The sequence below is a fragment of the Apaloderma vittatum genome, unplaced genomic scaffold (genome assembly GCF_000703405.1).
Source record: "Apaloderma vittatum isolate BGI_N311 unplaced genomic scaffold, ASM70340v1 scaffold25205, whole genome shotgun sequence".
NCBI classification, from domain to species: domain Eukaryota; kingdom Metazoa; phylum Chordata; class Aves; order Trogoniformes; family Trogonidae; genus Apaloderma; species Apaloderma vittatum.
Window position 1 is genome coordinate 49,899 of NW_009719284.1, and position 23,436 is coordinate 73,334.

A 23,436-nucleotide genomic window follows, 5' to 3' on the forward strand; every position below is an offset into this window, starting at 1 on the left:
AAAAAGAAATGTATCAGGACAGTATTTTAGCAGTCTCCACATCTCAGATGCTACATCATATTATTCTGAACAAGTATATAATTTTATAGTGACTAGAATTACTTGTATACCTTCCTTCAGTTGTTAGCATCCACACTTTGTTTTATTTTATTAATAACTATTTAAAACACAATAAATCACAGTTAAGACACAATAAACATATAAATATGTTCCTGTGTTAAATTTGTTGGTAGCAAACCAGATATTTATCAATGATTTTTAAATCATAAAATTGCAACATTATTACCCTTCTGCATTATATAAAATTGTATGGCATTGACTGATCATTTATAGGTATTTATAAACATCCTAAATAAATATCTTAAAATTATCATTAAAACATTTTACTAAGACAAATATAGCAGGTTTTGAGTAAAATCATTCAGGTGAAGACCAAACTTTTTTTTCTGCTTTTTTTTCAGTCTTGTCCTCGTGACTGTTGCCTACTGGTGTGTAGCGTTGATCATGCGTTATCTTTGTAGACTTCTTAAACATTGTTCCCTTAAGCAACAAGTTAACAAAGTGAATAATAACGTATTATTTTATTGATGTAAATGAGAGATACTTTCCCTTTACTCCAGAAATTTTATATTGCTTCAAGTAGTTTGTATTTCCATTAGGAACGATTATCAGAATGATGTGTGATCCGTGCCTATTGTAAGGAGCTCAGACCATTGAGAGTAGGTTCTACCCAGGCACAAGAACCCTCAGACGAGAAGCAATCAAGTTTTCTTGCTGTCATATTTCTTGCCTGGTGCTTTCCAGACCGTCAGCCCGATCTCTATTATTTTTGTCTTGTCTCAGACCGAAGACAAATAGTGCTGTCGCACCACCGGTGTCAAGTGAAGCTGTGGTACATGGTTGCATCTTTAGTGACAAGAGTATTTTTGTGGATGGAGTAGATGAACCTAGACAAAATCTAATGTTGAGACAGTCTTATCTCCTAACCCTGATGGCATGTGTTGTGCATTCTCATACTAGTCCTTACAAATACCATGATAAAAATCTCATTAAAGCTGATGAGGGCTTTTCCTTTGTCGTATTCAGTTTCCAAATCAAAAATCCTGAGCCATAGGCTAAAGACTCTGAAATCCATTAAGCTAAGGAACAAAAAACTACCCTGCCAGGAAAGCAAGCTTTTTGTAATCCTTGTGGAGGATGAAGAAGTTGGTGTCTCTTCCATGAGCTGTGGCTCTAATCATAAAGGACCGCGGCACACTATTGTATTACAGCAACCAGCTCTGCCACAGTGTTCTAAGGAGAAGTGGCTCCTTCTAGAGTTCTGGTCTTTTTAGAGGAAATCAAACTGCAAGGTAATCCCTACTTTTTTTTCTTCTGCAGTTAATAGAAATGTGTAGTTTAAAAGCCAAACCCTTATATGTTGGGGTCTTGTTTTCCAATGGTACTTGGAAGTGACTTTAGGTATGAACTGTGCTTGTTTCACTAATTGTGTTGCTGCTTTTAGCTGCTGTGAGTTGCTTTGACAATACCCAGTGGACCCTCTGCCTTCTGTGGACAGGAGTACAGTCATGGTGCATCAGTTTCACTGCAACAGGAGCTCTGTTAAAACCATCACATTTACTGACCATTCAATAAAGGTCATTCTGTTTGTGAGAGAACAAGTCAGCCAGAAAAGAATTACACAGCTTCTGGCCAAAAAGAAAAAAAAAATAATAATCAGGGCACCATAGCAATATTTGTCTTTAAAGATCTCTCCCTTTTTCTTAGAAATGAAGTGTATTATCCATGTGGCTTTTGGGAGGAAAAATATTTGAAATAGCATTTTAGCAATACATTGCTGAGGTCAGTTTGTGTAAGTCAGATACAGGTGTTTTGGGTTTATTTACTGTGCAGTGCAGAGGGATAGAGTCTGTGTGTCCAGCAGAGTAAGGGAAAGCTGCTTTCCACCACATTAATAAGCAGTGTGGAACAACTGCTTTAACGCAGCCTGAGTGCTGCCACGCCAGAGAGCTTCATTTCCCACCTTCCTGTGTGCTGGTAAAGGTCATCTGGAACACTTGGGACAGAAGCCACAATTTGGTTCTTCATATGCTAAGAAGAAAATTTAAGTCATTCTTTGAAAGACAGCTGTTGGTGCAGAAGCTCACTGGAGTATTGCAAAGCAGTCCCATGGTACCAGAGTGCTAAAGGTGGATCCAGTGTGTGTTTGAAGGTCATGCCCAATATTGTTGCTCTGAGAAGCTGTGAAGGATATGGGACCTGAAGCTTCAGCAGGGTGTGAAACTTTTCTCACAGTGTCAATAATGAATGCGTATTCAAAAGAAAAATCAAGCAAGGAAATGTGAATGTCTGATAGCAAGGAATAGTTTCCTTTGGCACACCGTATGTTCAGGTACATGCAAAACTCCTAGAGAAGTCAGTGGGAGGTAAGTCTAGTGTATTAGATTTTTCCGTACTTGAATCTCATGTCTCTTGGTCATTAATTGGTCTCTGTGACTTCCTGAAAGATAATAATTTGAATTCAAATTTACCCTTTTTCTCTCCTTTGGCCATTATAAAATCAACTCTTTTAAAAGATCTAAGTTACTTGGGTTATGCTGTGAGAGCTGCATACTCATTTCTTGTCAGCAGACAAGAAACTTCAATTTGGTAAATGCTACTGATGAAAATTAGAGTTCTGATAATTGAAGACATCAATCAGAACGAGGCTAAGGAAGAGAAATTGAAGTATGTAAAGCTGGCAAATAGAGCTGAAGAGACACAGTTTCCAAATTTTTGTGTATAACAAAACAAAATATTGTTCTGCTTTGTGTTTAGTAGTTTACTACAGTTGGACAGTGCAAGTTAATTTTTAACTTCAATAGATGAGCCATATTATTGTGTTTAACCAGAAGTAATAAGCTACAAGCACAGTGGAAAAGCTGTGGTGGGCGTTGTGGAAAATCACAGAAACGTCTTGCTGATGTGTGTTTAACCATGGCAGCAGTTTAGTACAGCACCTGATGCTGTTCTCTTGACAGTTAATTACAAAACTCACTGGAACTCTGTGGTGTTGGAGAAGGGTTCAGTGATTTGGATTAGGTGAATTACTTTGTGATTACCTTGCTTCAGAAGTATTTGCAGGTCTAGGCTATAAATATCACTTTTTCTACCTGTTAAGAGGCTCTGTGGCCATGGCCTGATCTCTAAGCCAAAGAATTATATGAAAAATATTGCAAATTGTTGGCTTTTAAATGCTGAATGGCTTGGGGTCCTTCCTGTCATTCAGATTTGTGCTCTTAGGTCTAAGCTCGGTCTTTCTGTGAACTCTTTTAGGAATAACACGTACTAATCTCTTCAGGAATATAGCCGAAATAGTTGCAAGTGATCTATGAATTCCCATAAAAATTCCCTATGGCTTTATCTGAAGTAGATTTAGGCTAATCCAGATTTCTGGTGTTTTAAAACTCTATAGAAATGGTAAAGAGCTGATCTAGAGCATTGCACAGTTAGTTTAGCTTTCTTCCTGCTTCATTCCCAAGGTGTTACAGTTCTAGGATCTAAGAAGGAGAGTAAGACATTACTATATGTGGAAAATGAAGTGGGTGGTGTTATGTGTGGAAGACTGAGGAACTGGAAAATTGTTTCTCTCCTGCTGATCAGGACAGTTAATGACATAAATTCACTCCTCTCCAAGTCCTGAGTACAGAGGACATTTGGGAGTGTGCCTGTTGGGCTGAAGGTCTGAAGTGGTTTATCCTAGAGTGCCTGACCATTAGTGCAACGTGTATTCAGTGGAGGTACAGATGAGACATGCTTAACTGCCTAGTGTCAGCACCGTGGTCTCAGCCTCCTGTCTTTCAGCGTGCTTTTATTTATTAATCCTTCATGAGTTCCACATCATCTGAAGTGGTGGAGGTGAATCACAATGGGGGAAGTAAATGAGTAGAAGCAATGAATTGTAGCAGGGAGACAATGGTGCTATTTCTGAAGGACGGGAATGAAGGCATCGAGGCTTCCGTTACAGGCAGAGGCAAAAGGACTATGCAAAGAATGAGGACAAAGGTGCACAATTTAGACCCTCTAAAACAGGTACAAATGTTTTGCTGCATTAAGAAAAAAAAAAAAAAGCAAAGGAATCATTGAAATAATGGGACATGCTCCAAACAATGCGCAAGAAAAACTGGCATTGAGAGCTAAGACCTCAGCAAGGGCTGTTAAGTGTAGCAGTGCAGTTAGAATTGATTCTTGACCTCTTGATACACTATGGTATATAGCACAGTCACAGAATCACAGAATTGTTGAGGCTGGAAAAGTCCTCTGAGATCATCAAGTCCAGCCCATGACTCAGCAGCATCGCAATGGCCAGACCACGGCACTGAGTGCCACATCCAGCCTCTCCTTAAACATCTCCAGGGACGGTGACTCCAGCCCTTCCCTGTGCAGTGCATCCCAGTGCCTGAGCACCCTCTCCATGAGGAAGGGCTTCTTGAGATTCAACCTAAATCTGCCCTGATGCAGTTTCAGGCTGTGCCCTCTAGTCCTGTCACTACCATAATTCTCTGGGATCGGCAATCTCTGCACGCATTGTGCCAGGTGACCCCAGTACGCCAGCATCTCCGCTCCTCCAGCGGACCAGCCCCAGCTCCCTCAGCCTCTCCTCACAGGACTTTCCCTCCAGTCCCTTCCCCAGCCTCGTCACTCTCCTCTGGACCCGCTCCAGCCCCTCAGTGTCTTTCTGGCAGTGAGGGGCCCAGCCCTGCACACAGGGCTCAAGGGGAGGCCTCTGCAGGGCTGAGCTCAGGGGCAGAATCACATCCCTGCTCCTGCTGGCCACACTGTTCCTGACACAAGCCAGGATGCCGTTGGCCTTCTGGGCCACCTGGGCACACTGCTGGCTCCTGTTCAACCGGTTGTCACCCAGCACTCCCAGGTCCCTCTCTGCTGGGCCGCTCTCCAGCCCCTCCTGCCCCAGTCAGTAGCGCTGCAGAGGCTGATTGTGACCAAAGTGCAGGACCCTGCCCTTGGTCTGGTTGAACTTCATCCTGTTGGCCTCAGCCCATCGACAGAGCCTGTCCAGGTCCCTCTGCAGTGCCTTCCTACCCTCCGGCAGAGTGACACTACCCTCCAACTTGATGTCATCTGCGAATTTACCAACGATAGTAAACAGTATCTAAAGAATATGGGTTTTTAATGTTTGAGCTTTTAAAATCTTTTTCAATTTATTTTTTTACTTTTTTAGAAACAACAATAATAGAACTTTTTTATGTAAAGAGAGAAATGTTGGTTTGATATTTCCCTGCAGGGGGAGGGTGAGTTTGTATTGAGTACAATCAGAGGGGACCAACTCCCTAGAGTAAGCACGGGCATTATATTTTCAGCCTAGAACATCTGTACATTAATAATTAGCAAGGTTAGATGGAAGTTTTTGTTGAAGTCAACTCCAGTTGCTCACAGGCACGACCGACCTGGTTTTCCCTTACTTGTCATACCTGCACAGAGATAATTGCAGTGGCAGGAAGTGTTAAAATAAAGAAATCTTATTTAGTTTACTGGGGGAGGCAAAAAACCAAAAAAGACTAAACAACTAAGTGCTGCCCTACTGAAGGAGGGCAGTAGTGGAATGCAAACCTTTTGTTTTAAAGTATTGATTTGCAAGAACACTTACAACATTTCTACCTGTATACCAGGGACCTCCCCTCTTCTGTGAAATTTTTCTCTGCCTGAATGACCACAGTAATGATAAACTGAGTGATCAGAACTACCAGTGCTTGTGCTTCTAGCTGTGTGTACCATTCACTGTATATTTTGTCCTTCAGATTAGATAATACTAAATTTTTTGCATGTTTTGTCATTGTAGGTTGCTTAACCATGCATTCAGATTTGTGAGGCTTTGGAGTCATGGAAGAGTACTCATGCGTTGGTATAATATCAAAACAAATGGAATAGAAGAGTTCTTTTGTTTCACTGATTATTGAATTGAATATTCAAATAGCATATGAACATTTTAAATAATAGTAAACACTTGGCAGCATAACTGGGTGCAAAGCCCAACATAATTGGAGTACTGAGGCAGCCTGGTCCCGAGGATGTGTTTGTTACAGCTTCCTGATTTTACAGACCAACTCTGAGAAAATGTTAAGAACAATTTAGTTTGAAATAATGAAAACAGGGAGTTTGCAGTTTACGTGCATCCCTTCCTTTTGTAATAGACCCTCTACCACTCTGCAACCTTGGAGGGGAATTTTCTATCTCCCTTTTCTTCTTCAAGCTAATAATTAATAGTCCATCTCAGATCTGTGTACATTCCATTTAGTCAGGCAGTTTTATTGGTGCACTTGTTGAACATGTTGCAATGAAATAACTAATTAACAGTGTATTCCATCGAGAATTCTGCGCCACTTTTTAAGCAGGCCACAGAGTACAGATTCTGAGAAGCACATATCCTATTTTCATAAGTGATTTCCAAAGGCACACAGGACAGGTCTTTCAGAGGTATTTAGGCTTTCAGCATACACAGTCACATCGTGAAAAGCACCTCGGTGAGCTCTGTGCCTGGCTGCCATTTAAGTCAATGGAATGCAAGATAGCCCAAGTGCTAAAATTCTTCAGCATTTGCATATTTGATGCCCCTGAAAACCTACTCCTACCATCCTACTCAAGTCATTTTGGAAAATGAAAGACAGAAATTTGTGAAAATTTTACCTGTGTTGCACTGTGAAGTGAGCCTGTTTCTGAGAGGATCATAGGCAAAAGTGTTAGTTGTTTCAAATACTTGTTATTACCATTTCTAAATCAAGGGGGCCTACAGGAAAGCTTGTGAGGGTCTGTTCACAAGAGTTTGTAGCAATGGGATGAGGAGCGATGGTTTTAAACTAGAGCAGGGTAGTTTTAGATCAGATGTTAGGAAAAGGTTCTTTACAATGACGGTGGTGAAACGCTGGAACAGGTTGCCCAGAGAGGTGGTGGTATCTCCATCCCTGGAGACGTTCAAGGTTAGGTTTGATGGGGCTCTGAGCAACCTGATGTCCCTGCTCACTGCAAGAGGATTGGACTAGATGACCTTTAAAGGTCCCTTCCAGCCCAACATACTCTATGATTCTATGATTTAACAGAATTGTTACCATCTGCCGTGTGTACATGCAAGAACAAGATTTTTTTATGTATGTTTATGGATAATGTAAAACTAAGAAACAGAGTTTTATGTGTTCCGTTGGTTTGCTGTATAGTCATGGATATGTGTAGGTGTATTGTCCAGCAGCAGGTAGTGAAGATGTAGTGACTATTAGTTCTTGAGGGATGTGTAACCTTTTATTCATACCGTTCCATGGTCATTGTGATCCAGCAGTGTACACTTCCATTATGTTGATTTCGGGGTGAATTTTGAGGGCATGTGCCTGTGTATCAGCATGTCCTTTATATGCAGGCGCAGTGTTTGCCCAAGGTGGTCAAGGAAGGTAAAGTTGAGCCTCTGATAAAATTGCCTTTGAAGTCATATAGGTTATTCCCTGAGTCTAGTTTCTCTGCTCATTGTTCTAAACTGTCAATTATCAGAGCGATAAATTAGACAAACTTTTTGTCTGTACATAGATAATGTCTTCCTCTGCAAGTTCCATTTGTGGATCATAGAAATGAATGGGATGTTGACATAGGGGGCAAAAAAACTTCACTCCATAGGAAAAATGTCCGGGAAGGGGGAGTGCTGTGGGCACAAATAATCTTGGATGCCGTAGAAAAGTCTGGATCTGAAGCCCAACCCTTGCTAATGTGTGGAGCCAACTCCAGGAACCTTCTCTCTCTCCTTTCTTCCCCAACTGAGCACATTGAAACTTGGAGAGATGAAGCCAGAACTAAACTTCTGAATTACATTTCTACCTCTACTTAGCAAGTACTTATGCTGAAATGTTTGCACATTTCTATATAATCGAGACTCATATTTCATCTGAGCTGCCTTCCTGATCTAAATCAGGAATAACATATTCAGTAACTGACCACAGATGCTTAAATCTAGGGGGTTTTCACCCACCTAAGGTTACTATCTCCAACCCTTGTATTTAGAAGTTGCAAAATACAGAGCAGCAGCCCAAAAAAATTGTGTGTTTTAGCAGAGAAGGGAGAGCTAATGCTAAAATTCTTAACAGCCACACTACAGAAAGGATCAGTATTAAGCAGGTTAGATGATATATTCTGTATTCTGGTCAGTGCGGTAGAACTACACTTACATATTCAAGCCCAAGTTGACTAAATCTGTATTGCCACGTAGTCTGTGAGATATAGAGACCTATTTTGAATTAATATGAGGCATTGCAATTAATGAATACATCATTGTGAGGGAGAGAAATGGTTGCATTGAAAAAAATAGAGGTAATAGTTCCATGTAAAAGCTCCTTCTTCCTAGTCATTGGCAAAAAAAAAGGCAGAAATAACCAACTGACTGACTGAAAAAGACATGCAGACTGTGAATATGGATCCATAAATTATCATTTATATTATCATAAAAACTCATTTAAATTTCAGAATATTTTTAAAATTGATGCTCACCCTTTGATTGCTGGGGTTTGTTTTTTTCAGTGTTCAGAATAAATAAAAGAAAATTAACTATGGGTTGAGACATGAGACACATTCCAGCTGCAAGGGCAATTAAAATGCTAGATACCAAAGCGTGAGATGTTGATGAAGAGAGACTTTGAAAGGTTGATAGCATCTGTTAATGAAAATTCTCAGAGGCAAAAGATTTGTTTGCTCAGGTAGCTTGAGAAACAGAAAGTGTAGATAAAGGTTAGGGAGAGGAATAAATATTTTTCTAACATGATTGACTGAAGGTCAGACAGAAGGAATAATTTTACTATGTTTGAGAACAATTCAGCTAGCATAATTTTTTTCCAAGACATTTATCTGAGGTCAGTCCAGGGTTTTTTTGATGATGAATATGTATTTCAATTCATAGTCTGATTACCATGATCTCTTGTCGTTGTTTCTTCAAAGGAATAGTATTTATCATTTTTTTAGACTCAGCAGTTCCAGATGTGTTTTTAGGAGAAGGCAGTCAGCAATACTCTTGCACGTTCATGCTAAAAACCCTATACATATCATGGCAAAGAATTAACTTGTGTTATCAATAATTTTAAGTTTGCAGCACACATTGGAATTGCATTTTTAAATCTTTAGATGAATGCAGTGGTATATGAGGACAGGATTTAGCTATTTTTACAATCCTGTGCTGTTGATAAGTGGGTAAGTTTCCTTCTCCCACAACATTTATTGCCTAAAATACAATAAATGCACTAATATTCTCTTTTGGCTAAGGAAGTTGTTTAAGATTAAAAAATAATTCATTTTTATTTATTTTCTCAGATGATGATTCCACACAATACTTTCAATTTTAACTGTATTTGAAATGATATCACAATTGTGCAACTTTACCTGGATAATAAATAGCGTTTTTCCATCAGTATCCCAGTTCACCAGGGGCTAGGTAGCTATTCAATTTACTTTAGCAAATAAGATACAAGGAAAATGTATTCTGAGATACCATACTGATGTTTCTACTATATAATTTCAGTGGCTAGTGTGTTTGTAGACAGCATAGGAATCTGTAGAAGTGTATATTCAACTATGTTATGATTTGAAATAAAAACAAATCTAGGTATGAATCGGGAAACCCTGAATTTTAAGACTGGATCTATTACTGACCCTCTATATGAGACAGGCCAAATGTGGGGGTTTTAAATTCTATTTCAAATTTATTATTTGCCTCTTTCATATGGGAGTGTTGACAATAAATCAGTTGATTTGTAGTGCTTTGAGCTTATTTAGCATTATTGTTAACATTATTAATGTTCATTAGGAATTTTCTGAAAGCTGAATGACAGGACAGCATCCCATGGGAAGCGTGCTGCTGGGCGTTGAGCGCAGTCCGCACCGTGGGAGATGCAGCCCACGTGTGGTGCACTTCTGAGACAATGAAGCTGGGCTAAAATGTGTCATTAAGGCAAAGAGGTATTAGGAGTTTTTCACAGGCATTGAAGAGAGGAAGGAAATCCACGCAGCCATATCCGTGCCAGTGGGAAGGCCCGTGTTGGCGTTATAAACAGGAGCAGACCTTTTGTTTCTGATTTAAAGACACTTTGCTCAGAGCAGCCACAGGCAGGAAAGGTAGCCCAGCAGCTTGGCTCATCACTGAGAAGCAGTATGCTGTTCCGTTATTGATCAGATGGCTTCTCATTTTATGTTTTTCCTCCAAGTCACGCGATAGGCCAAAGATATCTCCCCAAAGTCATTATTGTCACCAAAAGATGAGTTAAATTCGCCATGTCTTGTGACATCTGTGCATGCTCAGATTTGGGGGTTTGTAAGCTTTCCCTTTGAGAGCTCGCTTCACATGGAATGTGCCACAGTTATTTTGCAGACAAGTTAGGTTTTCTTTTCCAGACTGATAATTGCTAACTCTGTGATTCCTAATTAGAATCTTCTTGCAGAGATAAATACGTAAACACAATTAGATATGTATTTTTAACGTGCAGTAATTAGCTTCATCAGTTGAGTGCTAGTCAACACACTGGGATTTTTGTTCTCTTTTAGTTTCTTAATTGCAGGTAAAGGTTGCGAGTGATACCTACATGATGATGCCTTAAACAACTTCACTTATCTATGTAGTGTCTTCCGTTGATTTCCACATGTTGCGAACATAAAAGAAGAGAACTTTTCACTCTCTCCACTTAGAAGGAGAACCTAAGAGACCATCACCCAGATGCACCTGAAGTTAAGGACAGACTAAGGCCAAAGCATCTCAGTTATGCCTCGCTATGATCAACTTTATGGCATCTGACATTAAGTGGATTGTAGTTGCAATGGTTTTTGTCCATGGTGGTGAGATCTGGTTTCTTCAAAACCCAATACATGGGAGTAATGAAAAAACAAAAAGAACAGCTCTGATGGCCTGAAGGAAGCAGTTGGTAGTATCTGCATTTCTTTTTTTTTGTTTTCCCCAGAGAAACTTCTGTTTGGATTATAGTGCTCAAAAGCTTTTCAGCTGAAGACTGGTCTGTTGCAAGCAGCAGGGCTTGGTGTGGACTCATTCTAGCTTGCTCCGTACAAGAGGCAGTAAGTGAGGCTGCAGAGCAGTGTGGACATGGGGTAGGAGTGCCCAAAAGTGGGCAGAAGGGAGAGAAGCCACTAACAGAAGGCTGCATATAGGCAAGGCTATGATGTTGTATGAGGATTATGAAATTAGCTTCCCGATAGCAGTAGGATGCAGGGCTGTACTCAGCAAATGATTTATTTTGAATTTACTAATGTCACTTGGAGCATGTCCTTGCTGGAGAATTCGGGGCACTCAGGGAAATTGGTGTTGGGCAGGAATATCACTGCAATTGAACTCCCTAGATTTGCATCCCACTGTATGAGTAGCAGTGCTGTGTTTACTGCATAATTTTAAGCTTCTGGCTCTGCTGGACACAGAAAGCCCTGGGCTCAGTGCAGAGCTTCACAGATGAAAACTCTCTGTACTTAAGGAGTTGATTTATTTTTTTTTTATTCACATCTCCTAAAGCTTAGAAGGTAATTGTTTTTAATGCTAATATAGTTTTACAATTTTGCCATTTCCATGTAAAGAAGATTTCCCTTTGGGAGAACTCTCCACTACTCATGTGTCCCAGATCTCAGCATCCTCTGGTGACAGAATGCCCTCACTGCTACCTCTGTCAGCTTTCTGACAGGATCAGTATCAAGAGTTCTTAGTAATAAGCACACAGAGGATAACCTACGGCCCGTGCCTACTGGACAACACAGTGCTCTTCAACTTCTGTCATTTCTCAGAATACATTATTCCTTTTTCCAGTTTTCTGTGCTAGTTCTTCTGCCTTCTCTGCACTATTGTTTACCTGTTATATTTTCCTCAAACAGAACATACTCTGGTTTTAAAGTGTTCCCATCTCAACTATTTTGTTACCCATCTGCATCCAGAAGCTATAATCACTCAATTATTTTTCCCTTGGAAATTATTTAAATCAAGATTTGCATAGCAAAGCTAAAACGAGAACACAGCTTTTCCAATAAACTTTGGATCATGTTGTTGTATTGAGATATACCTATCTGTCCTACACCAGGAGACTTGCCCGCATCATTTTGAAAGTCATATAAATAAGTCCCCTTACGGAAGTGACAGCATTGCTTACGGCATCTTTATGTCTGCCCTTGGCTATTGTACTCTTCTAATCCCTTACTACACTACTCTCATTTTACACTGGCACAGCTTCATTCAAAAACACTGGAGTTGCAGTGACCTAAAACTTGAGTAAAATGAGGGGTGAATTAAATGCAAGGTTGTTATAAAAGAACAGATCAAGTTGAAATGCATTCAGAAAGAGCTATTTAAAAATAAAAAGTCTTTTATTTGCATTCAGCAGATCTGAATTGCTGCATGTTTGGCTCTATCCCATCCCAAGCAAATGCAGACCAGATGGTTCCTGTAAATTCTCCTTTAGAGCCAGACAAGTTCACATTCACTCAACCAAGCTGACATATCTGTTTGTGTAGATTTCTCTGTTTTGTGGATGACAGGTTGCAATAATGTAGTAACGTACAGGGTAAACTAAAGGTTTACAGAATAGAAGAAGCAGAAGAAAAAAATTGTTAGAGTGTGTTTGCTACTTGGTCTAGAAGGTTGTCTGCTACTAGAACAGCAAAGCGTAACACTTTACTTGCTTCTGTGATCAGGTCAAAATCAGATGGAATGCAGTTATTCTGCTTCTGTTTAATAATTATGTGTTAGGCTGAAAGAGCACTCCGGTGTATTAGTCATTTGCTGCATCTTTTATTGGTGACCAATTTAGTAGCTTTTTCCTTGCTTCTTCCCCTACTCTGAACTTGTTACGCAGACATAGGGTCTGCAAAGCACACTTGCCTAACTGACATGTTTGGATTTTGAATGTTGGAGAGTGTTTTGGGTTTGCTAGTTGTTTTTTACTTACACCTAACATGTTCATGTGTTTGCTTTTAAATTGGTGCTAGGCTCAGCGCCAAGCACACAGAATATCCAAGTATATCTCAACTTACAGACCTCTGGTACACTTGAAATGTAAGCTGGCGTCACAGAACTTCAGTTTGTCTTGGGGAAGCACTTGCCTTGATGGCCTCCTTTTCGGTGAGTTCATTGTGCCCTTGTCAAACACAGCTCTACACTTAAATCCCTGAAGTTCACACGTAGGCCAGGAGCTTAGTTCTTCATCTCATGTCCCAGATATATAGTCCAAAACACAAGTATTCAGATCCGAGCTGATGCTCATTCAGCTGGCACAAGCGTACTGCATGCCAGGAAAATATACCCCTCAAAGATCTTTGGTACTCAGCAAGGCAAAGGAAGAACTGCAAGCAAATGCTCTTTCATTTCTAATAGGCTGAGGTCCAAGATCTTATCAGGAACATTCAGGAAAAAGTGAACTACACAAGTGGCAATTTTTTCTCAGTGCTTTGGTGCCAACTGTGAGAGCTCACGTGATGCTACAGATGTTCCAGTGTGGTCATTTACTCATGACACGTTAATGATTGCTCTTATTTAAACAAGAGTTAGCTCAATGAGGTAGTGCATAGAATTTCACATGACTGAGCAAACTGTTGAGATGAATTTTGCTTACATGGATGTGAGGAAAGTTTCATGAGCTTTTGGAGGTGCAAAAAGTGAAATATCCTCTTCACTTGTGTTAGTATGGTCAACTGGGAGGTGCTCGTACCAAAGGGATGATCTGAAAGAGTGGGGTACAGGCTGTGCCTGGCACAAGTATGAAGATATTGGGTGAATTTTTGTTATAGTCCAGCTGCAAGGAGGACTGCCTAGAATATAATATTGTGTGGGTTGTTTAAAGTACAGAGATAGCATTGCAACAAATAAAACTTGCCCTGCTTTGAAGGAAATTGATATTGAATGTTTTCCCTCTTTGCAAGCTTCAGTCAGCAAAACTTAAAACCTTGCTTCAGCTCACTGAGAGATAAGCTGGACACTTTATTATTTTGCCAACTTTTTAGGTGAGGGTTGGTTCTCTTAAATCATCAGTATTTTAACAATAAGCTGGACAATGGCACATTTCAATATTAATATTAATTTTTAGGAGATGCAGATCAAATTGACTTCCGAGATTGCATTCAAAATCACGGGAGCAACCCCTGCCCAGTACGTGGCTGAAAGGGACCAAAATGTAATATAGGTCTGTTCCATGACCTGGACATCGTCATTGTGTGACCAGGCATATTTGTAAATCAGTGATGCCAACATGTTCATGAGATAGTGCAGTGAAGGGATGTGGTCCATCAGACGAGCTGGCCTCAGAAGCAGTGCTTCCAGAAAAATGCGTGTCTGCCGTCATGCTGCTTTTTCACGTAAAATGTATGACTAAGGAAAAAAAAGCAGTTGAAAGGTCAGACTGGGGCTGAATGAATTTTTCCTGTTGTCTGTATTTGTGTTAATGACTATAGAATGAACAGCCTCTGAATTTTAATAATGGTATTATGAACCTCTTTGGATATAATCTTATTGCTGTTATCTTTCAGGAGGATGTCAGTTTTTCTTGTCTTGTCTAATGTTTTTTGGCTTTATCAATTCAAGAAGTATAGACCAGTAACAGTAGGCTTATGAAGGCCTTTCCTGCAGAGCTTCTTCACAGACATGGGGTGAATTATCAGGCTTTTAATTTTTTAGGATAGATCTGATGCAAACCATAGAAAAACTAAACAATAGAGGTAGTTGCTGTGGCTGGCTGGCTTTCTTTAGGGTGAATGAAATGAGAGGCACCCATGGGATTTCAGTCACCTCCAAGGTGCTCAGGGACAAGCATCTCTTGTGAAGCATTCGCATGGCATGTCTTCTGGAGAGTAGGGAATGGAAAAGCTCGTTGCAGAGCTGACATACACAGAACAGGGAAAATAATTTCCCTATTCATTACCCACGCAGTACCCCCCAACTGTCCCAGCTTGCATTGTTATGCTAAGGAGAAAGAAAAGTTCACAGTTGAAGATAAAATGGTGCTTTTATTTAAACAATCACATTGCTTATGTAACAGCTCTCTTAATGGTGAAGTACAGCTGAGGCCTGGAACATGTTGTTTACAGAAATGCCACGTAACAGTGTAAAATGTAGTAAATGGCGCAGAGGGCAATGAGGATGGAGAGGGACCGGAGCTTGGGAAGAGCAAATGCATGTTTGCAAGGATGTGAGTGTGCTGTGTCCTGAACACAGGAGGTTTGAACCAGGCTTAGCAAGGGGAACGGTCTTTGTAAAGGTCATCAGAGAACTGGCCTAACAAACTATCAAAGGGCAAATGGTGCTTGTCAGAGCGAGGACGGGAGAGGCACAGAGCCCAGGAGAGGTGTACTGGCACAGATGGTGACCAGAGGGAGGATTTTAAGATCTGGCAAGGGTGGAGGGGACTGTGACTGTAAAGATTTGGTGTGACAAGGAGAAACAGGAGGTAAGAGAAGACAGACACAATGAAACTTTGGAGCTTTGTCACACTAAGATTACTGTAATTGTATTTTTGTGCATAGAAGAAAGGCTGTGGAGTAACCTTGCTCTTTCTTGAAATGGTAACCATAGACTAATACAGGCAAATGCAAAAAACCAGACATACACTCTCACACAAACAGACAATTGCACAAAATTAGAAAAATTGCCTGGCTTTCTTCTGAGATATTCAGGCATTGATAAAGCAAGCTCTGACTCAAGCACTGTTAACTGAAACCGGGTGTGTGACAGTCAACCAATGGCATCTGCTCGCCAGCATGTTCATTTTCACTTCTTTCCTTGAGACAATTTAAGTTTTGTATGTGCTGTTATCAAAAACTAGAGCTAGATTTTTTTAAGTGTCATTTTTGTGCAATATGTTGAACCATTTTGTTCAATTTGGAGTGAAAAAATAGACTTATGGACTGGTTTGTGTTGTTTACAGCAAGCTCAAGTTTCATATTTAGACATTATATGAATGGTGAAATAAAGCTGTAAATATTCATTACCTAATGAAATCAATTTTTTTTTAAAAGCACATCTTTTTACACAAAGCATTTGTAAATCCCCATTAGTAGCATTTACGTTCCCATACCAAAATCCCTCCTTTGCAGCCAACCAAGTATCTTAGGCTTAGATCTTCCTCCTACGTGTAATGGAATCGCAATGCTGTCACAGACATCACAACCATTTCTGTAAAATATGATGTTAAGGAAGACTGAGTTCATTGTACTATACATATGTAAATGCCTCCCTTTCAATAGTCTCAGGGGAAAGAAGATGCCAGAAAGAATTCCCAACCAGTGTACATATTAATTGTCCCCACCTTTCACAGGATAGTAAAGTGCATTCATACAAAGAAAAGCGTTAGGAATCAAGAAGGCTGCATAGGGAAAGTGAGGGCATTTGAGCGAGACTTAAGGAAGTCACGTGGTAAATTATAATAATCTAACTGCAATCTGGAAAATCACTCAAAAAAGTATCAGTAATGAGGTAACGATGCAGCTCCTCAGCCTACAGACAGCCACTACAGATTTTCAGCAGGCTAGAGGAGATTGGGCTGCGGCACAAGTTCTTTGTTACGGATATACCCCTACGAGTGATAACTGAGTGCAGAATAGCTCTTGGTATAATTCGAAGCAGTGAACATGTTCTTCCTCTGTAGCTCAAACTCCTTTCAGTTTCAGAAGCGTAGGAGACTGGCTATCACAGAGCACAATTAATTGACTGCTGATCCTGTATGTTTACGTATTTGTGTGTGTGAAGACATTCTGAGTTTTTCACATCTGGTTCTGGATAAGAAATTCACAGTGTGACTGAATGACTAGACTGAAAGTTTTGCAAATAAATTATCTGAACAGAAACAGAGGTCACATGGATGCTTCTGTACAAAGAAAGTCCCCTGTGTCTCACTGTGTGCCTGAAGTTGATGACCTGTCTTTGATTAGCATCCACACAGATTTTGAATAGCTTTGTGCAAGTAATTTAATTTCCTGAATCAAAGCAGGTAATTCTCCAAATTCCCAGCTACACGCTATAACAAAGGTATGCAAAGGAGTATATAATGACTCCTACATAGCGTGATTTGAAGGAGACTGCTGTTCCCAGTTCTACCACCTTTCACTTAGGGACTCGACTTGAGTTCTGTCTGCTGCCAAGGCATGGTTATTCACAAGAAATGAAATGCTGTTTGCTCGAATAATTTCCTGCTGTGCAATCTTTGGTAATTCTGTGCTGTTTCTCTCCTCTGTTGAGGCTGCTAAATGAGTTGGTATTACCTTAATGAAAGCATTGAAAGTGTGGTTAATGCTGCTAGACTCCATATTTAAAAACATTTTTTGAAATCAAAATGAGTATCAGTAAAATATTCTCCTGTGGTTCATGGCTCCAATAACTGGTACAATGACTTAATTGGCATTCTTGTGCAGTGCTTGGATCTTTGCCAGTTAATGACCCATTGCGGCAGTCTGCACAGGCAAATTACCCCTTCTGTCCGGCTCTTCAAGCTGATGGACTTTTGCCCAAGTAATGGCTGCAGGCTCCTATTTTCAGCTGGCACGGACCCCAGCACGACCATAAACATTCCTGAGAGGATCATAATATGATATATTGGACAGATTCTGATACGCCTCACAGTAATATATCGCCAAGCAATTCTGCTGAAGTCAGTGACTTCGTCAGTGGTGTAGCCGAAAGAAGAACCTGGTCCCTGCACTGTTGCTTTCTGAAGTAATGAAGCACTTGCAGGCTACTAGCTAGTCTACATGCTTTAGATGATGCAAATTTTTGTGAACTCTTTGTCAAACATTCGGAATAGTTTTTACTTTTGTTCTGTTTTTAAATGTTTGTATTGTCTCTTCTGCCTACAGGATTTTCGATTCTTCAGGCAATCATGGAAGCAGCAGTACAGAACAACTGGCAAGTGACAGCCAGATCTGTAGGAAGCATAAAAGATGTTCAAGAGTTCAGAAGAATCATTGAGGAGATGGACAGGCGGCAAGAAAAAAGATACTTAATTGATTGTGAAGTAGACAGAATCAACACCATTTTGGAACAGGTATCTGCTTTTCAGACATTGTGATCTCTCCATGACAGACATGGTTAATGTTTCCAGAATTACCTATTCCTAAAAAATAATTAAATATCCATTGAGATGTGAGTTCCAACAACTGGCTGGTTACCTAGTAAAACTGAAGTTCCTCAGTGATACTCATAGTAGATGGCAGCACTTACATGTAGCCTATCAGGACAGGAAATGTCTCTCTGATATTTTTTCCCAAATGTTAATAATGAATTATTTTTAACTAGGTTAAGAACGTAAAACCTCATCTGCCAGAGTAACATTACTGGCATCAGGGCTACTTGTAGGGATTGCAAGACAGGTGCAGTTTCTTAAGTGGAACAACATATAAAAAGCCAGTGAAGTTGTTTCGAATCATCTTAAAGAATTCTCAAATGGAAATATTGCTAATGAAAAATTCAGCAGGTAGTCCAAATGACCATTAACACTTTTTGGTAGATAAAGTCCTTCTCTCTGCACAGCCCGTGCTGTTGACAGGCTTAAATTGTGGGCAAGAGTCTAAACACTTTTATTGGGGAAGATGTGCTTTTGGGTGACTGATTTGCTCTTGCGTGGCCTTCCCAGTGTTTGCTTTGCCCCAGGGTGCCACTGGCTGTGCTGTGCAGTGGGCTTGAAGAGGTGTAGCAACAAACACACACTGCAGGGAGAAGAAGCCAGACAGTTCCCTGCTGCCTGGGCTCATGGCAGAGCTGGTGTCAGTACAGAATGAAATCCATGCTGCTTGTCTATTCGTAGGCATGTGGGAAGTGACTTACGTTAAGACTGAAAAACCCTCTGTTTATTGCCACTTCATAAATTTAACTATGATTGTGTAGTATGGAATAGATCAAAAGTAATATTTAAATTTCATGACGTATTAGCATATCTCTTACAAGTGTTGTAATGTAAACTAGTAGCAAACTGACCTCACTACTGTAAGCCCTGGGAAATGCAAAAGCTGTATTCACTGTGTTCCTTCTCAAAATCATAGAATCATAGAATGATTTGAGTTGGAAGGGGCCTCAAAGATCATCTAGTTCCAATCCTCCTACCATGGCAGGGACATCTCCCACTAGATGAGGTTGCTCAAGGCTCCATCCAGGCTGGCCTTGAACACTCCCAGGGATGGAGCATCCACAAGCTCCCTGGGCAACCTGTTCCAGTGCTTCACCACCCTCAGGGTAAAGAACTTCTTCCTTATATTTAGTCTAAAACTATGCTTTTCCAGCTTCCACCCATTACCACTCATCCTATTACTACAGGTCCTTGTAAAACGTCCCTCCCCAGCCCTCTTGCAGGCCCCTTTCAGGTACTGGAAGGCCGCTATAAGGTCTCCCCGGAGCCTTCGTGCTGAACAAGCCTAACTCTCTCAGCCTGTCCTCCTAGGAGAGGTGTTCCAGCCCTCTGACCATCTTGATAGCCCTCCTCTGGACTTGCCCCAACAGCTCCATGTCTTTTTTGTGTTGGGGGCTCCAGAGGTGGACGGAGCATTCCAGATGAGGTCCCACAAGGGCAGAGTAGAGGGGCAGAATCACCTCCCTCAACCTGCTGGTCACACATCTCTTGTCGCATCCCAGGATAGGGTTGGCTTATATACCCTTGCTGAGGGTGCACCTGATGCCACTGTCCGTGTCAGCGATAAAGATGTTAAGTGAAATACTCGGTTCCTATCAAGCCTTGAGGTGCATTGCTGAAGGCCAGCCTGCAGGACTGAAACCTTGTGGTCATGGACAGGTCTCTTAGCTGCTGGTTACGGAGAGCAACGGGAAGGAAGGAAATTCTCAAGAGAACATAGCACAAGCCAGTACTGGAGTATAACTCTTGACAGCTGGTATGGTTGTGATAGCATTGCATTTTACACTGTATTTTTAATCAATATGGTTAGTGCTCTCTTTAGGGAAATTCGTACAGCAAAGTGCATCAAAGTGTAAGAAACTTCTTCCCTCTTACCTTTTTTTTTTTCTTTTATTTGCACATGTTCTTGCAGAAGATGCAAAACACCATACCCACAGCCCACTCTTCTGAAAATGATGTGAGAGAGCACTCCTGAGCCAAGCTTAAGTAGCTCTTTAGGCCCACTCTCAGCTGGGAAGCAGTTAGAACATTTTTCTAACTCAATTTACATACTGTTCTTTCTTTTTCTTAAACTGTACGAGTGAGAGGAAAAAAATTACCAAACCATTCCACTCCCTGGAATGAAAGTTATATACCAAGCAAACCATATAGCAAAAAACTGGCAACACTTTTCTTCTGTAAGCATTCTAAATTCAAACCTAGTGAAGTTGTATTTTTGTTAAAAGTTTGATTCACCTTTCTACCAATGTTATTAGCATCTGTGTAACTAAAGATTTGCAGCTGAGACGTCCAGGTTTCCCCAAACTCCACAGTACACTGTATAGTGCTCACATAATTAGAGCCTTTCTTCTGTCTCTGTTTTATTGTGTATAGTCCATCTCTGTACTATTAAATGACACTTTTTCTGTATTATGCCCCAAGATCATCTTTTGAACTTTATTTACAACAAATTATGACATTTCTGTGAAAACTTTATCCTAAATTATCGCAAATATTTCTAAAAGATCTCAAAATTTTCTTGCAGTTGGATTTTAGGACTGTATCAACCAATTTTAGCCAATCAGTTGAACACTAACAGTCCATTGTTTTATTTTTTTGAAATCAAAACCTGCAGACATTTTCACACATAAGCACTACGTCATATTTGTCTCCCTGTTGATGTAATATGACTATTTCTACTTAACTTCATTGAATACACTCAGAAGCAAAATGGTTTGTATTTGCAGTATCTAAATTGAATTTAGAACTTTTTGTTTAGCCAACTAAGCTAGATAGTAAAGCAAACTAAACGTACCTTCTGAGATAAATATTCTATTACTAATCATGTCTTTTTAGCAGCCTAACAAGAGGAGTCTGGTGATGCAGCATTTTTTTATGAGTATTATTTATTTTACTGGGACCATTCACATGACAAAGAATTGCCCGAGCAGATCTCAGAGGGTTGCCTCTGGTGTTAAAAATACCTTTCGGCAACAATTTCTGAGATTTATTTTTTTTTAATCTGATACTGAAAAGCAATTACTTAAGTTTCGGCAAGGAAAGCCAGTAATGGTGGGCCCCAGGTTAAGAGCTGAACAATTACTGGTTTTAGGCTTTTCATTCCATGTCCTCTGCTTACCTCATTATCTCCTCATAAAGTAGGTAAAAAATCTCAAAAATATGTGTGGTACTTAAATCCAGCTGGCCAGTTTGCTCAAGGGAGAGGTGAGTTGTCTTCTTTTCAGTCAACTTTGTTTGCTGATAGCATACCATTGAGGGGAAAGATAACTCCTAATTTGCTTATTTCAAATACAGCATTGTATTGCAGTTTAGAAAGTTAAATCAGTGCTTCATGTGGTGTCTGGAAAGTCTGCTCAGCTGAGAGGCAATAACATCTGAGCACATTAACAGCATGCTGACTGCACAAGTGCAGGTGGCTTTGAAGAGCCTTTTCCCAGAGAGAGCAAAGAGAATCCAAGACTCTTTGTCTGTTATGGTATAGTACTGACGGACAAACTGATGTCCCACAGAGGTTGACATAGGCTGCCTCAGCCCAACCAGCTGCCTTTCCTTCCCTCTCCCTTTTTTGGCCTCCTTCGGAACACATCTTCAAAGGTCAGCCCTCCCATCCTTCTGGAAGTGATGCCTTCCTCCAAAGAGGGCATTTACTGCGGTCACTGTGGATATGGGGCACCACCACTTCATTTTCTCAGGGACAGTGATTCCGCAGTGACTGTGGATTGCAGAAGCTTAAATAGCACTTATTCAAGATCAAAAGTAATGGCAGAAAAAAACAGACTGTAAACCACTAAACAGTCTACACACGTGCCGAGTTCTCTATCAGACTTTTGAGCTCTTGGCCAGGCCATTCAGCAAGCTTGTCAGTTCTCTGCTCCAGAAACTATATATCATGACTTGGTGTTAGTTCATAGATTAAATAAGAATGCCCTCCTGTATCAGGCTGGTCCGTTTATGCAATTCTCTTCCTTTGATACTTTTTTCAACTAGTTCAAACCAGGGTATTCTTCTCTTCCAAAAGTGTAGACTTCTCTAAAGACAGTTATGCATCTGAGGATTTTCTTCAGAGTCTTCAGGTCCTGCTGGAATATTCTGTACCTTTCTCCAGTGACACACAGACACGTGATCTTGAGTATTCCATATGCCGTTAGTATCTGGCACATCTGTATGTCCCTGTATTTCCAGCATCTGAAACCTGTCATGTGAGGTATTTCTCTGCTTGGGGCTGGCTGGTACCCAGGAAAGGATCTCTCCCAGCTGTCCTCCCTTGGTTTGTAAATACCAGGTAGTGGAAAGAAGACACTTCAGCTCCTACTCTGCCTAGGTAACATGTTTTGTGCCAGGTTTCACTCTGCAGCACACCTGATTTCATTCCCTTTCCAGAGAATCTTGTGATGGGCCACATATTGTGTCCTAGAGGTGGATACCCTGCCCACATCACCTCTGGCCCTGTCTCTTCAGCCACAGAATAAAGGGAAGCAGAGAGATTAATAATTAGTCAGGCTGTTTGTTCACTTGCCCTATAGTTCTATAACCACCTTACACAACAAAACTATATCCAATTTAATCATCTAGTGGCCTCTCAAGCACGCAGATAGCAACACTTATGTCATGAAAAATTCATAAGCTCCCCACACTTCTTGTCCCTTGATGCTAAAATATTCCAGTATTCCCTCACAGACAGATATACAATTTCATTCTCATAAACAGGAGAACATTTTCTTCCGAGAACTAAAAGTAAGCTTTAGCCTGTTCAACCATGTATTTAGAGACATGTTTTTGAGTTAAGAAATATGTTTTTCTCATTCCCAAGATAACAAGTTGTATTTCAGACTGGAGTGGCTTTATGTCCATTTAGAAGAAAATCTCCTGAGGGAAAATAAGGAGAAAGAAACTCCGTTCAGAATCAAAATGGTGAAACTTTACAAAAAACCTGTTTATTCCAGAGACTGCATGGTTTATCAAAGGTACACTATTTCCAAGCATAGTCATAAAGGTTAGGCTCTAAAGCAACGTCTGTATTGAGTGGAGGCGTCTTACAAAGCAGGAGCAATATTACAGTGCAGAATGCAGTCTGCAGAGTTTTACAATGACAGTCATACTGTCAAAGAAGACTTGAAGTAAAACGTCCGTAGGATTAAGAAGGATAATCTGACTGACTGAACTCTGTCCAGTGCAAGCACTGACTATGACTTGACCTTTGAGTCTGAAATTTTGAGATTAGGAAGATGGTCTGCAGGTTTTCAGTACAGCCACAGCTGCATCCCTCTGCAGAGCTGTGCAGATCTCAGAAAAATGTGTGCTCACTGCACAACAGCTTTCACATTTGGGG

At 40.5% G+C, this 23,436-nt stretch overlaps 1 protein-coding gene across 1 annotated transcript in view; it reads left to right on the top strand.

Moving 5' to 3' along the window:
- Positions 1-18,029, top strand: part of LOC104274837 (glutamate receptor 3-like) — a gene marked incomplete at both ends in the record, with an annotated part of 67,651 nt that extends 49,622 nt beyond the window's left edge. Inside the window, one exon of the mRNA XM_009870575.1 lies at positions 17,842-18,029. Coding sequence (XP_009868877.1) covers positions 17,842-18,029 — 188 coding nt within the window. The remainder of the gene's footprint in view (positions 1-17,841) is intronic.
- Between the last annotated feature and the right edge of the window lie 5,407 nt (positions 18,030-23,436).